Here is a 20,427-nt window from a genome sequence, read left to right as displayed (position 1 = left end):
TAGCATTGTAGCTATGCGTGCCAAATTTGGTTGAAATCGGTTCTGATTTAGATATAGCTCCCATATATAGCTTTCAGCCGATTTACACTCATATGACCACAGAGGCCAATTTTTTGCTCCGATTTAGTTGAAATTTTGCACAGGGAGTAGAATTAGCATTGTTGCTATGTGTGCCAAATTTGGTTGAAATCGGTTTAGATTTAGATATAGCTCCCATATATATGTTTTTCTGATTTCGACAAAAATGGTCAAAATACCAACATTTTCCTTGTAAAATCGCCACTGCTTAGTCGAAAAGTTGTAAAAATGACTCTAATTTTCCTAAACTTCTAATACATATATATCGAGCGATAAATCATAAATAAACTTTTTCGAATTTACCTTAAAATTGCTTCAGATTTAAACGTTTCCCATATTTTTTTACTAACATTGTGTTCCACCCTAGTGCATTAGCCGACTTAAATTTTGAGTCTATAGATTTTGTAGAAGCCTATCTAATTCGGTCCAGATCGAGTGATATTTAAATGTATGTATTTGGGACAAACCTTTATATATAGCCCCCAACACATTTGACGGATGTCATATGGTATCGAAAATTTAGATCTACAAAGTGGTGCAGGGTATAATATAGTCGGCACCGCCCGACTTTAGACTCTCTTACTTGTTTTTTACTAACATTGTGTTCCACCCTAGTGCATTAGCCGACTTAAATTTTGAGTCTATAGATTTTGTAGAAGCCTATCTAATTCGGTCCAGATCGAGTGATATTTAAATGTATGTATTTGGGACAAACCTTTATATATAGCCCCCAACACATTTGACGGATGTGATATGGTATCGAAAATTTAGATCTACAAAGTGGTGCAGGGTATAATATAGTCGACCCCGCCCGACTTTAGACTTTCCTTACTTGTTTACTTATAAAATCTAAATATCGAAACATTAATACATTTTCCTTAATTATTGTTTTCAATTTACAGGCAAAATGGATACAGATCCCGCAATGGCCAATTTTAAGGTGTTATACGTTTTAACACAACTGTGTGGTCTAACCTTGATTGTTTTGATGGGCAGCTGGATTGGTATACATATGGGCGGTTTGGCTGGCACCGATAATCCCTCATTGGAGTTCAATTGGCATCCATTACTAATGACTATTGGTTTGATCTTCTTGTATGGCAATGGTAAGTTAATTCATAAAAACTACTTGTGCTGAGTTTCAATTCGATAGCTTGTTTCGTTCGGAAGTAAGCGTGATTTCAACAGAATAGACTTAGAATTTTACCACGATCATTATCTCGACGCGGTACAGACGAAATAACAGAGTTAGTACACCCCCATCATTGACTCAAAAATTTTCCACTTTGAGAAATACTTGTTAACAGTATTGCTCTTCGCATTTTCGATACTATTGCGGTCGAAACCTTGCCACAACATATAAACGCACTGTCGTCAGCAAAAAAAAACACATCGTTTCTTTCAACGATTTAAAATCAGATATGAATAAGGAGTACAAAGAAGAAAAAAAAACAAGAAATACAGACCCCTAAAGAAACCCTACGGGAATAAGTTTCTCAGCCGATTGACAATCTTTGATATCTACAAGAAAAGATCTTTCGCAAAGAAAACTTTTTATAATCTTAACTAAATAGATTGGGAAATACATTTTATGTAATTTATAAATCGGGCCATTGTGCCAGACGGAGTCAAATGCCTTCTCAATGCCCAACAGAATAGAGACTTTATTATGTATATGACCCTTTTGATCTGATGAACAGTGGAATGCTCAGCTCTAAAGCCAAACTGACAACTATGGAAAACGTGGGATTCATCAGTGAAAGCCATGAGCCACTTATATATATTTTTTTCAAAAACCTTGTCCATTGAGCTTAGTACACTGATTGGACGATAATTTGAAGGTAATTGTGGATCCTTACCTGATTGAGGGATAAGAACTTTTGCTTTCTTGAAGCAACGACGAAAGAAGGAATTCGTTATACAAAAATTAAAGATTTTGACTAAAAACGAAAGTGTGTCATCAGACAAATTTTTAAGTACAATTTTATGGATACCATCAATGCCTGGAGCCTTTGCATTTTCAGGCCAAAAATAAACGCTTTCGCTTCGTTGAGATTGGGCAACGAGGGTGAATCGAACTGGTAATCGGATAGTTCCAGAGACATTACCAGTGAATTAACTCTATTGTGAATGCTTGATGTGGCGACGTGTGCATTTGCAAAAGAACTCGCTATTAATACAGCCTTTAAATATGGAACAGACACTATGTTAATATCCCCACCATTAACATTCAGCGATGGGTTATCATCCAGAATTGCTTACTTCGTGTTCTTGTCTTTTGTTAGCTTTTACATCGTTTTCTATCTATAGACTCAAAATTTAAGTCGGCTAATGCACTAGGGTGGAACACAATGTTAGTAAAAAACAAGTAAGAGAGTCTAAAGTCGGGCGGTGCCGACTATATTATACCCTGCACTACTTTGTAGATCTAAATTTTCGATACCATATGACATCCGTCAAATGTGTTGGGGGCTATATATAAAGGTTTGTTCCAAATACATACATTTAAATATCACTCGATCTGGAAGAATTTATAAACTCAAAATTTAAGTCGGCTAATGCACTAGGGTGGAACACAATGTTAGTAAAAAAATATGGGAAACGTTTAAATCTGAAGCAATTTGAAGGAAACTTCGAAAAAGTTTATTTATGATTTATCGCTCGATATATATGTATTAGAAGTTTAGGAAAATTAGAGTCATTTTTACAACTTTTCGACTAAGCAGTGGCGATTTTACAAGGAAAATGTTGGTATTTTGACCATTTTTGTCGAAATCAGAAAAACATATATATGGGAGCTATATCTAAATCTGAACCGATTTCAACCAAATTTGGCACACATAGCAACAATGCTAATTCTACTCCCTGTGCAAAATTTCAACTAAATCGGAGTTAAAAATTGGCCTCTGTGGTCATATGAGTGTAAATCGGGCGAAAGCTATATATGGGAGATATATCTGAATCTGAACCGATTTCAACCAAATTTTGGTACGCATAGCTACAATGCTAATTCTACTCCCTGTGCAAAATTTCAACTAAATCGGAGCAAAAAATTGGCCTCTGTGGTCATATGAGTGTAAATCGGCTGAAAGCTATATATGGGAGCTATATCTAAATCAGAACCGATTTCAACCAAATTTGGCACGCATAGCTACAATGCTAATTCTACTCCCTATGCAAAATTTCAACTAAATCGGAGTTAAAAATTGGGCTCTGTGGTCATGTGAGTGTAAATCGGGCGAAAGATATATATGGGAGCTATATCTAAATCTGAATCGATTTCAACCAAATTTGGCACGCATAGCTACAATACTAAATCTACTCTCTGTGCAAAATTTCAACCAAATTGGGCCAAAACTCTGGCTTTTAGGACCATATTAGTCCATATCGGGCGAAAGATATATATGGGAGCTATATCTAAATCTGAACAGATTTCAATCAAATTTTGCACACTTGACTATACGACTAAGTGTTATATTTGTACACAATTTCAAGCAAATCGGTATAAAACTCTAGCTGCTGGGTCCATATTAGTGCATATCGGGCGAAAGATATATATGGGAGCTATATCTAAATCTGAACCGATTTCTTCCAAAATCAATAGGGTTCTATTCTGACCCAAATTAGGAACATGTGCCAAATTTTAAGGCGATTGGACTTCAATTGCGACCTAGACTTTGATCACAAAAATGTGTTCACAGACAGACGGACGGACGGACGGACGGACGGACGGACGGACGGACGGACAGACGGACATGGTTATATCGACTCAGGGACCCACCCTGAGCATTATTGCCAAGACACCACGTGTCTATCTCGTCTCCTTCTGGGTGTTACAAACATATGCACTAACTTATAATACCCTGTTCCACAGTGTGGGTATAATAAAGTCCTATAAATAAATTCGGGAGGTAAGTCTATATAGCGGCTATACCAAAACATGGACCAATACTCACCATTTTCGACACACCTCTTAATAATCCTCAAATACCCCTAGAATTCCAATTTCAGAGAAATTAGGTAAAAACTACGAATTCTAGAAGTCTAAGAAGTATAGTCGAGAGATCAGTCTATACGGGGGATATACCCAAACATGGACCGATACGGACCATTTTCGGCACACCTTTTGATGGTCCTAAAATACATCTAGAGTTCCAATTTCAGGCAAATTGAATAAAAACTACGGATTTCAGAAGCCCAAGACGTAAAGACGGGAGATCAGTCTATATGGGGGCTACACCAAAACATCGACCGATACATCCCATTTGCAACACACCTATTTGTGGTCCCATAATACCTCTAGATTTTCAATTTCAGGCAAATGTGTTTCTAGACGCTCGAGAAGTAAAACCGGGAGATCGGTATACGCCCCCTATAGTAAAACATGGACCGATAAGCACCATTTTCGGCACACCTTTTTATGGTTCTAGAATACCTCTAGATTTCAAATTTCAGGCAAATCGGAAAGTAAATACAGTTTCAAGAAGCCCAAGAAGTAAAATCGTGAGATCGGTCTATATGGGGGCTATACCAAAAGATGGACCGATACGTCCCATTTTTGCCACAACTTTTTATGATCCTAAAATAGCTCTCGATTTCCAATTTCAGGCAAGTTGGATAAAAACTACGGTTTTTATAAGCCCAAGACCCTAAATCGGGAGTTCGGTTTATATGGGGACTATATGAAAACTTGGACCGATATAGCCCATCTGCGAACTTGACCTGCCTGCAAACAAAAAAACGAATCTGTGCCAAATTTCAGGACGATAGCCCTATTATTGAAGGCTGTAGTGTGATTACAACAGACAGACAGACGAAAATGCTTGTATCGTCTTAGAATTTCTCCCTGATCAAGAATATATATACTTTATATAGTCGGAAATCGATATTTCGATGTGTTAAAACGGAATGACAAACTTATTATACCCCCGTCACCATTCTATGGTGGTGGGTATAAAAAGATTATATAACTTTTTATATCCTGCGCCACACTGTGAAACAGGGTATTATAAGTTAGTGCATATGTTTGCAACACCCATAAGGAGACCAAAGACAAATGGTGTCTTTGACAAAAATGCTCAGGGTGGGCTCCTGAGTCGATACAGCGAACACATTTTTGTAATCAAAGTCTAGGTCGTAGTTTTAGTCCAATCGACTTCAAATTTGGCATAAGTATGTATTTTGGCTCAGAATAGAACCCTATTGATTTTGCAAGAAATCGGTTCAGATTTAGATATAGCTCCCATATATATATTTCGCCCGATATGGACTTATATGGCCCCAGAAGCCAGAGTTTCACCCTAATTTGCTTAAAATTTTGCACAAGAAGAACAATTAATATTATAGTCAAGTGTGGCAAATTTTATTGAAATCGTCTCAGATTTAGATATAGCTCCCATATATATCTTTCGCCCGATATGGACTAATACGGTCCCAAAAGCCAAAGTTTTACTCCAATTTGGTTGAAATTTTGCACTAGGAGTACAATTAGTAGTGTAGTCAAGTGTGCCAAATTTTATTGAAATCGGTTGGCCACCACAGTGGCCAATCTTTTACTCCGCTTTAATTGAAATTTTGCACAGGAGTAGAATTAGCATTGTAGCTATGCGTGCCAAATTTGGTTGAAATCGGTTCAGATTTAGATATAGGTCCCATATATATGTTTTTCTGATTTCGACAAAAATGGTCAAAATACCAATATTTTCCTTGTAAAATCGCCACTGCTTAATCGAAAAGTTGTAAAAATGACTCTAATTTTCCTAAACTTCTAATACGTATATATCGAGCGATAAATCATAAATAAACTTTTGCGAAGTTTCCTTAAAATTGCTTCGGATTTAAATGTTTCCCATATTTTTTACTAACATTGTGTTCCACCCTAGTGCATTAGCCGACTTAAATTTTGAGTCTATAGATTTTGTAGAAGTCTATCAAATTCTGTCCAGATCGAGTGATATTTAAATGTATGTATTTGGGACAAACTTTTATATGTAGCCCCCAACACATTTGACGGATGTGATATGGTATCGAAAATTTAGATCTACAAAGTGGTGCAGGGTATAATATAGTCGGCCCCGTCCGACTTTAGACTTTCCTTACTTGTTTTAGTATATGAACTTTCTTTTAATTATAATCTCTTTATTTCAAAGAAATGTTTCCTTTATGTTGGAGGGTATGCATAGAGAAACTTGTTCTTCATTAAATTAAATTTCAAATTCAAATCAATTCTATTAAAATGAGTTAATGAAAAAGGGAGATTTAAATAAATTTAAAAGAAATTAATTAAAACATTGATACATCATCTCATTAAATTTTTTGTTTCGTAGTTTAATCTAAAGTTATGCTCCAAAAATTGAATCTACCAAAAGTATATTAAAGACGGAATCGGTTCTATGCAATCTTGCGAATTTTTTTATTTATTCGATAACGATTAGGTAGGTAGTTCCATTTTTTGTCTTCTTTGATAATCATTGATAATGCACTTGTCACACCAAATCAGAATTCTTTTTGAAAAAGATTTTCGCCTAGGCAAATACCTTCTTGTGAATTAGGCTTGTTCCATTGCAATCCCGATGATAATTTAGAAGTCAAATTTCAGTTGAAAGCATAGGTGTGGAACAGCCTGTTATACAGCCAGTCTGCTTATCATGTCAGTTGTAAAATTTCGTAGGAGATGTAAAGGTGCAGTCATCACATTAACAGCCACAATTGTTTTGCAAAAATTGTGCAATTTTGAATGTCGTTTATGGCATTTCGTTTCGATTTAACAGTCTGACTGAATAGATGAGACGTTGATATGATTAGTATGCGGTTGGTGTGTCATTAAACTTATTTTTTTTTTAAATTGTAATGTACCCTAGCATTGAAATAATTGTTGTTGTTTTTTTTTATAAAATTTATTTATTTACCTACATCATCTATGAATATTTATGTATTAATATGCTCACATTGATGATGCTTTAATTTAATAGAATGTTAAATCGATTTGGCAGCTTTCAAAGGTAATGAATATTTTCACAATGTGAGAATTGAATATAAATGTTAGTCCTTGCATAGGTCTCATTACACTGGAAACAATATTGACCTAATGCAACAATATTAACTAAACAAATTTTTATAATTTATAATTATTATTTTAACTTTAAATTTTTATACCCTGCGCCACACTGTGGAACAGGGTATTATAAGCTAGTGCATATGTTTGCAACACCCCGAAGGAGACGAGATAGACACATGGTGTCTTTGGCAGAAATGCTCAGGGTGGGCTCCTGAGTCGATATAGCCATGTCCGTCTGTCCGTGAACACATTTTTGTAATCAAAGTCTAGGTCCAATCGACTTCAAATTTGGCACAAGTATGTGTTTTGGCTCAGAATAGATCCCTATTGATCGGTTCAGATTTAGATATAGCTCCCATATATATATTTCGCCCGATATGGACTTATATGGCCCCAGAAGCCAGAGTTTTACCCTAATTTGCTTAAAATTTTGTACAAGAAGAACAATTAGTACTATAGTCAAGTGTGCCAAATTTTATTGAAATCGGTTCAGATTTAGATATAGCTCCCTTATATATCTTTCGCCCGATATGGACTAATACGGTCCCAGAAGCCAGAGTTTTACCCCAATTTGGTTGAAATTTTGCACTAGGAGTACAATTAGTAGTGTAGTCAAGTGTGCCAAATTTTATTGAAATCGGTTAAGATTAGATGTAGCTACCATTTATAGCTACCATATGATTTACACTCATATGACCACAGAGGCCAATTTTTTGCTCCGATTTAGTTGAAATTTTGCACAGGGAGTAGAATTAGCATTGTAGCTATGCGTGCCACATTTGGTTGAAATCGGTTCACATTTAGATATATATAGCTTTCTCCCGATTTATACTCATATGACCACAGAGGTCAATTTTTAACTCCGATTTAGTTGAAATTTTGCACAGTAAGTAGAATTAGCATTGTAGCTATGCGTGCCAAATTTGGTTGAAATCGGTTCAGATTTAGATATAGCTCCCATATATAGCTTTCGCCCGATTTACACTCATATGACCACAGAGGCCAATTTTTAACTCCGATTTAGTTGAAATTTTGCACAGTAAGTAGAATTAGCATTGTAGCTATGCGTGCCAAATTTGGTTGAAATCGGTTCAGATTTAGATATAGCTCCCATATATATGTTTTTCTGATTTCGACAAAAATGGTCAAAATACCAAAATTTTCCTTGTAAAATCGCCACTGCTTAGTCGAAAAGTTGGATTTCGATCAAATTAAACCTTCACTTTTCGTATCATTTCTGGTGTTATTATCGGTTTTACGTCTACTTTTTGGACGCAATGCAGCAATGCAATATCAATTCACACTTCCAGGCAAATCAGTTACAATACATCAAAATGGTTTTGTAAGCTTGTAAACAATAAAATGAACTGTTACTAGAATAACTCTATCAGGGGGTATATCTAAATATTGCCAACAACAAATACATGGACAGACATCAAAGTGTAAGATCGATTCAGAAAATGATTCTGAGACAATCGGTAGTATAAACAAGTATATACGACCGTAAGTTCGGCCAGGCCGAAGGTTATGTACCCATGGATTGCGTAGAAACTTCTTCTAAACACTGCCATCCACAATCGAATTACTTAAGTTGCGGTAACGCTTGCCGATGGCAAGATATATTAAAACCTAATAACACCGTCTTCTAAATTGTATGTAAGTCCATACGTGGTATATAATAAATCAAAAAAATCGATCAAATACGTATATAATTCAGTTTGACAAAATTTTCTATAGACATAAAATTTTGAATTAAAATTTTAAATTTTCTATAGAAATAAAATTTTGACAAAATTTTCTATAGAAATAAAATTTTGCCAAAATTTTCTATAGAAATAAAATTTTGACAAAATTTTCTATAGAAATAAAATTTTGACAAAATTTTCTATAGAAATAAATTTTTGACAAAATTTTCTATAGAAATAAACTTTTGACAAAATTTTCTATAGAAATAAAATTTTGACATAATTTTCTATAGAAATAAAATTTTGACATAATAAAATTTTGACAAAATTTTCTATAGAAATAAAATTTTGACAAAATTTTCTATAGAAATAAAATTTTGACAAAATTTTCTATAGAAATAAAATTTTGACAAAATTTTCTATAGTAATAAAATTTTGACAAAATTTTCTATAGAAATAAATTTTTGACAAAATTTTCTATAGAAATAAACTTTGACAAAATTTTCTATAGACATACAATTTTGACAAAATTTTCTATAGAAATAAAATGTTGACAAAATTTTCTATAGAAATAAAATTTTGACATAATTTTCTATAGAAATAAAATTTTGACATAATTTTCTATAGAAATAAAATTTTGACAAAATTTTCTATAGAAATAAAATTTTGACAAAATTTTCCATAGAAATAAAATTTTGACATAATTTTCTATAGAAATAAAATTTTGACAAAATTTTCCATAGACATAAAATTTTGACAAAATTTTCTATAGAAATAAAATTTTGGCAAAATTTTCTATAGAAATACAATTTTGACAAAATTTTCTATAGTAATAAAATTTTGACAAAATTTTCTATAGAAATAAAATTTTGGTAGATTATTTTTGGCGATATGGACCAATTTGTGTGTGATTGGCTATTGGGTATATATAACTATAGACCGATATGGACCAATTTTTGCGTGGCTGTTAGCGGCCATATATTAGCGTAATGTACCAAATTTCAACCGAATCGGATGAATTTTGCTCCTCCAAGAGGTTCCGGAGGTCAAATCTGGGGATCGATTTATATGGGGGCTTTACATAATTATGGACCGATATGGACCAATTTTTGCATGGTTATTAGATACCATATACTAACACCACGTACCAAATTTCAACCGGATCGAATTAAATTTGCTCTTCCAAGAGGCTCCGGCGTTCAAATCTGGGGATCGGTTTATATGGGGTCTATATATATTTATGGACCGATATGAACCAATTTTTGCATGGTTGTTAGATACCATATACTAACACCACGTACCAAATTTCAACCGGATCGAATTAAATTTGATATGAACCAATTTTTGCACGGTTGTTAGAGACCATATACTAACACCACGTATCAAATTTCAATCGGATCGGATGAATTTTGCTCCGCAAAGAAGCTCCGGAGGTCAAATCTGGGGATCGGTTTATATGGGGGCTATATATAATTATAGACCGATATGGACCAATTTTTGCATGATTGTTATAGACCATATACTAACACCACATACCAAATTTCAACTAGATCGGATGAATTTTGCTCCTCCAAGAGGCTCCGGAGGTCAAATCTGGGGATCGGTTTATATGGGGGCTATATATAGTAATGGACCGATATGGACCAATTTTTGCATGGTTGTTATAGACCACATACTAACACCACATACCAAATTTTAACCGGATCGGATGAATTTTGCTCCTCCAAGAGGCTCTGCAAGCCAAATCTGTGGGTTGGTTTATATGGGGGCTATATATAATTATGGACCGATATTGACCAATTTTTGCATGGTTGTTATAGACCACATACCAAATGTCAACCGGATCGGATGAATTTTGCTCCTCCAAGAGGCTCTGCAGGCCAAATCTGGGGGTCGGTTTATATGGGGGCTATATATAATTATGGGCCGATGTGGACCAATTTGTGCATGTTCATTATAGACCACATACTAACACCACATACCAAATTTCAACCGGATCGGATGAATTTTGCTTCTCCAAGAGGCTCCGCAGGTCAAATCTGGGGATCGATTTATATGGGGGCTATACGTAAAAGTGGACCGATATGGCCCATTTGCAATACCATCCAACCTACATCAATAACAACTACTTGTGCCAAGTTTCAAGTCGATAGTTTGTTTCGTTCGGAAGTTAGCGTGATTTCAACAGACGGACGGACGGACGGACATGCTCAGATCGACTCAGAATTTCACCACGACCCAGAATATATATACTTTATGGGGTCTTAGAGGGGTCAAAGTTAATATACCCCCCATCCTATGGTTGAGGGTATACAGATCCATAAATTTATAAAAATGTAACATTTCCTATTTGAATTGTTTGTGTGTATCACACTATGTGTAAAACCATTTACAGAAGCTGTGAAATCTTCAGAATTACTGAGTAATATAAACTACCGGTGAACAACCTTTTGGTTTTCGGACGAAACTGGGATTGAATCCATGACTGGGATTGCATTTGACGTCTGTGAGTTAAAGTTAAAGTGGCAGCCCGATTAAGATTCAGGCTCACTTAGACTATTCAGTCCATTGTGAGTACATAATGCCAAAATGAATTTAATAACACTACAAACGCCTTACCCTGTACTGTGTATTTATGTGCCGATGAGTTAGGAATGCAATATAATTTTATTAGCTGTGATGTATTTGTTTTGGCATATTCCTATTTACGATTTTTGTTTAAGCTGGCAAAATATTTCTCAAACTATGTACGAGTATGAAGTAGGTAAAACTATCAAGAGATGAATGGATTCTCAAAAATATTTCGATGGTGGCTTTTTTGTTCATTTGTTGTCCCCACAATGTATGCGTATTGGAAATTACACGTTTTCGACAATTGAATGACTTCAAATGGAATGTTTATTGTGTGTCTGAAGTGAATGAAAGGAATTTCAATGGAATTTGAATGTGTTTCTATTATTATGAAGGAATAAGTGGACATAAACTGTTCCGCATGTCACTTTATTGGACGCAGATTAAAATTCACTATGTGCTTCATTAAATGCGTTTGCTGGTAGCTGGATAAAATGTTAATGTATAGAATCTGGGAATGCATATGTCCAGCATACACTCAAAAAAAAAAAAAAAAAAACAAGTAAGTAAAGTAGAAAGTCGGGCGGGGCCGACTATATCATACCCTAAACCACCCTTACTGAATTAGTAATCATAAGCATTTGTGGGGTAACATTGATATAGATCTGAGATAAACCGCAATTGCATATTTAAGAAAATTAAGGGTACATGTTTATGGGTGCTTTGTCTCAATCTGACTATAGCTCATAGTCAGTGTTGCCAGGGAAAATATTCGGTTTACCCTACAATTTCCCAAACATTCCCAAACAATTTTTCCTACAATATTTTTCGTTAAATGTAAACAAATTTTACAAAACAAAATGGTTCTAAGTATTTTATTATCTTAAAACGTGAAAATGCAACGTATATAACCTAGAAAATAAATTTGTATTACCACCACGCTTGCCACAGGTGGTAGAGTTCTACCAAAAATAGTAATTTTTTGTTGAATCTCTATAGAAATAATATTTTGGAAAAAGTTTCTATAAACAATTTTTTGGGAAATTTTTCTATAGAAATAAAATTTTGATAATAAATTCTATAGAAATAAAATTTTGAGAAAAAAATTCCATAGAAATAAAATTTTGAGAAAATTTTTTATAGAAATAATATTTTGAAAAAAATTGCTATAGAAATACAATTTTGACAAAATTTTCTATAGAAATAAAATGTTGACAAAATTTTCTACAGGAATAAAGTTCTATAGAAATATTTGTTTGGTAGATTTGTGGTAATCTTCAAATTTTGTTAGATTTTTTTTTGGCACGAGTGGTAACTGTTGTTACCACACATTGTTAAATATCAAGCCTTGCCGGCTTCTAATTTCCTCCTCTAGAGCCACCAAAATGTAAAAATTATTACAAATTGTATTGAGTGAAAATGTCCCTTCATTGTGGCCCTACGTCCCTACAAGACGCTAAATATTAGAAAACCCCTACATATAGGGAATTTCCCCAACTTCTAGCAACACTGGCTGTGTTGATATTGCACCTTCGGAGTTAGTATGCCACTAATATTGAGTCCATTATTAAAAAGAGAAAATCGTTCAATTAGTGTGGGTAATAAATAAAAATTTGTAAAAATCGAGCAATATTCTTATGTAAGAGCTACAAAAACGTATAAATACGATCGGCTAGTAAATCAAAATTTGAAATTTGAGTAACATTGGTTAATAAATAAGAGTACTATGGCCAAATTTGGGAAAATCGAGCGATGCATATATATGTAAGCTATATCTAAATCTGAACCAATTTGCATAATATTTTCCGGGTTTGATTAATACCACAAAAGGTTACCTTGTGCAAGATTTGAGTAAGATCAGTTAAGAAATGAGGCCTGTATGGTCAAACATAAGGTTATTAGAGGCGAATTTTTCAAAATCGGGTGATACATATATGGGAGCTATATCTACACCTGAACCGATTTCGATGAAATTTTGCACATATAGTTAGTACTATAGAGGACTGGATCTAGCCAACTTTTAGTAAGATCGGTTAATAAATAAGGGTTCTATGGCCAAATTTGGGAAAATCGGACTATACATATATATGGGAGCTATATCTAAATCTGAACCGATTTCGATGATTTTTTGCACATATAGTTAGTGCTATAGAGTACTATATTTAGTCAAATTTGGGTAAGATCGGTTGATAAATAAGGGTTTTATGGCCAAATTTAGAAAAATTGGGGGGTACATATATATGGGAGCTATAGCTAAATCTGAACCGATTTCGATGATTTTTTGCACATATAGTTAGTGCTATAGAAGATTATATTTAGCCAACTTTGAGTAAGATCGGTTGATAAATAAAGGTTTTGTGGCCAAATTTGGGAAAATCGGGCGATACATATAAAGGGTGATTTGTTAAGAGCTTGATAACTTTTTTAAAAAAAAAAACGCATAAAATTTGCAAAATCTCATCGGTTCTTTATTTGAAACGTTAGATTGGTCCATGACATTTACTTTTTGAAGATAATTTCATTTAAATGTTGACCGCGGCTGCGTCTTAGGTGGTCCATTCGGAAAGTCCAATTTTGGGAAACTTTTTCGAGCATTTCGGCCGGAATAGCCCGAATTTCTTCGGAAATGTTGTCCAAAGCTGGAATAGTTGCTGGCTTATTTCTGTAGACTTTAGACTTGACGTAGCCCCACAAAAAATAGTCTAAAGGCGTCAAATCGCATGATCTTGGTGGCCAACTTACCGGTCCATTTCTTGAGATGAATTGTTCTCCGAAGTTTTCCCTCAAAATGGCCATAGAATCGCGAGCTGTGTGGCATGTAGCGCCATCTTGTTGAAACCACATGTCAACCAAGTTCAGTTCTTCCATTTTTGGCAACAAAAAGTTTGTTAGCATCGAACGATAGCGATCGCCATTCACCGTAACGTTGCGTCCAACAGCATCTTTGAAAAAATACGGTCCAATGATTCCACCAGCGTACAAACCACACCAAACAGTGCATTTTTCGGGATGCATGGGTAGTTCTTGAACGGCTTCTGGTTGCTCTTCACTCCAAATGCGGCAATTTTGCTTATTTACGTAGCCATTCAACCAGAAATGAGCCTCATCGCTGAACAAAATTTGTCGATAAAAAAGCGGATTTTCTGCCAACTTTTCTAGGGCCCATTCACTGAAAATTCGACGTTGTGGCAGATCGTTCGTCTATTCATGATGAAATGTCAAAGCATACTGAGCATCTTTCTCTTTGACACCATGTCTGAAATCCCACGTGATCTGTCAAATACTAATGCATGAAAATCCTAACCTCAAAAGAATCACCCTTTATATGCGAGCTATATATAAATCTGAACCGATTTGGATGAAATTTTGCAGACTTGAAGGGCGATGGAAAATATTACCTTTTGCCAAATTTGGTGACGATCCGTTTGAAAAGAAGCGCAATGTGACCCCATTTGTCGAAATCGGGCGATACATATATATGGGAGCTATATCTAAATTTGATCCGATTTCTACCAAATTCAATAGCGTTCGTCCTTGTGCCCAAAAACCTCCCTGTACCAACTTTCATTAAAATCGGTTAATAATTGCGACCGGAATCCTGTGAACAACAAATACATGGACAGACGGACGGACGGACACCAAGCGCTAGATCGACTCAGGAGGTGATTCTGAGTCGATTGGTATATATTTTATGGGGTCTAAAATCAATATTTCTGGTAGGCACATTTTTTGGCCGATCAAACTTATTATACCCTGACCACTATGTGGTTTAGGGTATAAAAAAAGTGAACTCTCTATTTCACTAAAGCCAATTTAACTTTATTTTAGTTCATGGAATTATTATGTTTGGAGAAAGTTTCCGTTACTCTAATAATTTTTTGCGTACGTTAGTTAAATGAACTAAAAAACGGGAAAAAATTATACACAAATTAAGCATAACGATTTACTAAATTCGTATTTCTCACAAACTAGTTCATTATTTCTTTAAATTTGTAAATTTGTCTACAAATGCGTCCATCATGAACTTCGTATGCCACTATAGACATTCTTGCAAATTTTGAACTCCAATTTTTTCCTTCAAACTACAAAATTTTCTTTAACAAGTGAAAAAAATTAATTGTGTCATATTGGCGTGATGCTAGCGTTTGTGAAAAAAATTATCTAAAAATATTCAAAATTTTCTAAAATTAATCAAAAGCTTTCTGTTAGGTAGGTTCACTGATTTTTCAGTGTATGAATTACTATACCCTTCACAATGGGATGAAAGGCATAAAAAGTCTTCGTCTTCGTTTTTATGGAAGCATCAGAAATTTATCTTTAATCTTATTATCTTATGTAAACCTGAAAGTTTTTATATGAAAAATTAATTTAAATTTTCTTTTTTCTTTCTAGCAATTCTGGTCTATCGGGGATTCCGCACTTTGCGCAAAAAGACTTTAAAGTTGACACATGCCGCTCTGCATATGGGCGCCTTCATACTTACAGTCATTGCATTGAAGACAGTATTCGATTCTCACAATTTGGCTAAAACCCCAATACCAAATATGTATTCTCTACACTCATGGCTGGGTCTATCGGCTGTCTTGATTTTCTGTTTGCAATATGCTATTGGATTTACTGCATATCTGGTACCAGGTGCTAAAGAATCATTCCGGGCCTCATTGATGCCATTGCATATCTACTTTGGATTATTTGGTTTTGTTTTGTCAATTGCATCGGCCTGTATGGGAATTACGGAGAAGGCCATATTTTCATTGTAAGTATATATTTTTCTTTTCTATTGTCGTACACAGAAAGAAATATCAAACAAAAATTTTAGTTCAAGTTTGATTCTGGTTTGTGAAATTATTATTAGTTTTATTGGGTGTTGGTTGGGAGCCACCGTGGTGCAATGGTTAGCATGCCCGCCTTGCATACAAAAGGTCGCGGGTTCGATTCCTGCTTCGACTGAACACCAAAAAGTTTTTCAGCGGTGGATTATCCCACCTCAGTAATGCTGGTGACATATCTGGGTGTTTCGAAGCTGCCCCAAGTGGTTTCACTGCAATGTGGAACGCCGTTCGGACTTGGCCAAAAAAAGGAGGTCCCTTGTCATTGAGTGTAACATGGAATCGGGCAGCACTCAGTGATAAGAGAGAAGTTCACCACTATGGTATCACAATGGACTGAATAATCTAAGTGAGCCTGATATATCGGGCTGCCGCCTAACCTAACCTAACATTGGCTGTTGGTTGGACATACATATCAGACAATACTGATACCAAGCCAAAAAAATCATATGGTTACCCCCTTTCATGCCTCAATCTCGATAGCAAAGGCGAATATTCATAAAAAGAAGTTTATGCTGTGGCTTCTTTCCATGTACTCAAAAAAAGTTTACTTGGATCCAAAGATTTTGACCTTCCCTTAAGGATTTTGGTATAGAATCCGAACCAAAGATGCGCCTTCTTTAAAAAAAAAAACACAGTTTTCAGGGAGTTATAAATCTTTAAATCTAGAATCAATAATACAAAAATTAGGATACAGATCTGATTTGTCGAATTTTCAGTTTCTTTTTGCGATATATTAAGAAAGCTAATCAGTGCACCTAACTTTCAGTTTAAAACTACAAAATTAAAATAAGTATTAACCTATATTTGAAGATTTTTTTTATCATTATTCCAAAGGTTTAATATTTCCAATAATTTAAAGATTATTTCAAGTGCTTTCCGTTACTTCAAGCAAAATTTGTCTTACTTCAAAAATATGCGACTTTAACAGAGAGATGCAAATTTCAAAGATGCACGTCCTAAATTTAAAGAAAATAAATTTTAAAGCAAAGATTATAAACTTTCTTTTAATTAAAATTTCTTTATTTTAAAGAAATTTGTCCTTAATGTTGTGTAAAATATTTAATCTAAAATTTAGGTTGCATAATCTTTTATTATCTATTTTTATTAGATCAGTATTTTGTTCAGTGTAGATATTCCTCACAAGCTTATGCTGCAACTTCTTTCCATGGATATTCTCCACGCCAGATGGGACCAGCTGGGTGTGTTGCACTACGACCTGCTTTGCTTTGATTGGGTCGAGCGTTGCCCAGTATTGGGAATGTTCCCCAAAATTGATGATATTTTTCGTGGATGGTGACGAAACTTTTAAATTGAGCGTTTTTTGGGAATTTTTATAAATTTGAGGATTTTTGTGGTGATTTTTACACTCAAAAAAAAGTGAACTCTCTATTTCACTAAAGCCAATTTAACTTTATTTTAGTTCATGGAATTATTATGTTTGGAGAAAGTTTCATTTACTCTAATATTTTTTTGCGTACTTTGATTCAAAATTTTCTAAAATCAACCAAATGTGTTCTTCCTGGTGGGTTCACTTTTTTTCAGAGTAGAAATCGGTTCAGTATAATAAATCAAGTTTCCATAAAATTCTTGTTATTTCTACATTATTGAAAAGGAAGCACATCGAATCGTCAAAGTAAAAAAGAAAACTTTATCTTTAATCCACGACATATAATAGGGTGCAAATAGAGGGGACACAGGATTTTATTTTGGGCCCCCAGCGCTAATTTAAGATGTTACTCAGATTGACAGAGATATTTTTTTTGAAATAATTTGGTGAGAAATCGGGCCTAAATCTTGCCCCTTCATCAGCGTTTCTCATTAAAATTAACAAAATATCCCATAAATATAGAATTGATGAATATGGTTCACCTTCATTTTGATTTACCACCCAATTTTGTTACTTGAGTATTTAGAAGAAAATTTTCGTTCATAAATACTTAGTGATCGAACACTCATTTTCACTTCTCGAATTTGGAAGACGATCTCCGTCTTCAAAACACGGTTGCCATAGTTGGTAGAGAGAAATAAAATGTTGACAAAATTTTCTATTTTAACAAAAATTTGACAAAAGTATCTAAAAAAATAAAATTTTGAACAAATTTTCTATAAAAATAAAATGTTGAAAAAATTTTGTAAAAAATAGAATTTTCTATAAAAACAAAAATTTTGACATAATTTGCTATAAAAATAAAGTTTTAACAAAATTTTCAATAGAAATAAAATATTGACAAAATTTTCAATAGAAATAAAATTTTGACAAAATTTTCTATAAAAATAAAATTTTGACAAAATTTTCTATAAAAATAAAATTTTGACAAAATTCTCGATAAAAATGAAATGTTGAAAAAATTTGAAAAAAAAATCTAAAAAATAAAATTTGACAAAATTTTATATAAAAATAAAATTTTGACAAAATTGCCTATAAATATAAAATTTTGTCAAAATTGTCTATAAAAATAAAATGTTGACAAAATTTTCTATGTTGAGAAAATTTTCTATAGAAATAAAGATTTGATAATATTTTCTATAGAAATAAAGATGACAAAATTTTCCATAAAAAGAAAATTTTGACAAAAATTTCTAAAAATAAAATTTTGACAAAAGTATCTAAAAAAATAAAATTTTGATAAAATTTTCTATAAAAATAAAATGTTGAAAAAATTTTGTAAAAAATAGAATTTTCTATAAAAACAAAAATTTTGACATAATTTGCTATAAAAATAAAGTTTTAACAAAATTTTCAATAGAAATAAAATGTTGACAAAATTTTCTATAAAAATAAAATTTTGACAAAATTTACTATAAAAATAAAATTTTGACAAAATTTTCTATAAAAATAAAATTTTGACCAAATTTTCTATAGAAATAAAATTTTGACAAAAATTTCTGTAGAAATACAATTTTGAGCAAATTTGCTATAGAAATAAAATTTTGGTAAACTATTTTATACTACTGAAATTTTCGACAGCATTTGAAATAGAAATAAAATTTTGAAAAAATTATATTTATAAATAAAGTTTTGACAAAATTTTTGTAGAAATAAAATATTGGTAAAATCTTTTATAGAAATAAAATTTTGACAAAATTTTCTATAGAAATACAATTTTGACAAAATTTTCTATAAAAATAAAGTTTTGACAAAATTTTCTATAAAAATAAAATTTTGACAAAATTTTCTATAAAAATAAAATTTTGACAAAATTTTCTATAAAAATAAAATTTTGACAAATTTTCTATAAAAATAAAATTTTGACAAAATTTTCCATAAAAAGAAAATTTTGACAAAAATTTCTAAAAATAAAATTTTGACAAAAGTTTCTAAAAATAAAATTTTGACAAAATTTTCTATAAAAATAAAATTTTGACAGAATTTTCTATAAAAATAAAATTTTGACAAAATTTTCTATAAAAATAAAATTTTGACAAAATTTTCTATAAAAATAAAATTTTGACAAAATTCTCGATCAAAATGAAAAGTTGAAAAAATTTGAAAAAATTTGAAAAAAATTTCTAAAAAATAAAATTTGATAAAATTTTCTATAAAAATATAAATTTGACAAAATTTTCTATGAAAATAAAATTTTGACAAATTTTTCTATGGCAATAAAATTTTGACAAAATTCTCGATAAAAATAAAATGTTGAAAAAAATTTCTATACAAATAAAATTTTGACATCATTTGCTATAAAAATAAAGTTTTCACAAAATTTTCTATAAAAATTAAATTTTGACAAAATTTTCTATAAAAATAAAAATTTGACAGCATTTTCTATAAAAATAAAATTTTGACAAAATTGTCTATAGTAATAAAATTTTGACAAAATTTTCTATAGTACTAAAATTTTGACAAAATAATTTTTAACAAAAAAAAACACAGTTTTCAGGGAGTTATAAATCTTTAAATCTAGAATCAATAATACAAAAATTAGGATACAGATCTGATTTGTCGAATTTTCAGTTTCTTTTTGCGATATATTAAGAAAGCTAATCAGTGCACCTAACTTTCAGTTTAAAACTACAAAATTAAAATAAGTATTAACCTATATTTGAAGATTTTTTTTATCATTATTCCAAAGGTTTAATATTTCCAATAATTTAAAGATTATTTCAAGTGCTTTCCGTTACTTCAAGCAAAATTTGTCTTACTTCAAAAATATGCGACTTTAACAGAGAGATGCAAATTTCAAAGATGCACGTCCTAAAT

The 20,427-nt window shown here is 32.6% G+C and overlaps 1 protein-coding gene across 2 annotated transcripts in view; it reads left to right on the top strand.

Annotated features, from left to right (window-relative positions):
• Positions 1-20,427, top strand: part of LOC142233559 (plasma membrane ascorbate-dependent reductase CYBRD1) — a 63,792-nt gene that overhangs the window by 38,116 nt on the left and 5,249 nt on the right. For both annotated transcript variants that reach the window (XM_075304516.1, XM_075304515.1), the window contains exons 2-3: positions 981-1,184; positions 15,784-16,147. In XM_075304516.1, coding sequence (XP_075160631.1) covers positions 981-1,184; positions 15,784-16,147 — 568 coding nt within the window. The remainder of the gene's footprint in view (positions 1-980; positions 1,185-15,783; positions 16,148-20,427) is intronic.

This window comes from Haematobia irritans, chromosome 4 (genome assembly GCF_050003625.1).
Source record: "Haematobia irritans isolate KBUSLIRL chromosome 4, ASM5000362v1, whole genome shotgun sequence".
Taxonomy (NCBI): domain Eukaryota; kingdom Metazoa; phylum Arthropoda; class Insecta; order Diptera; family Muscidae; genus Haematobia; species Haematobia irritans.
The sequence above is the reverse complement of the archived record's forward strand: the minus strand, read 5'-3'. Positions and strand labels throughout refer to the sequence as shown.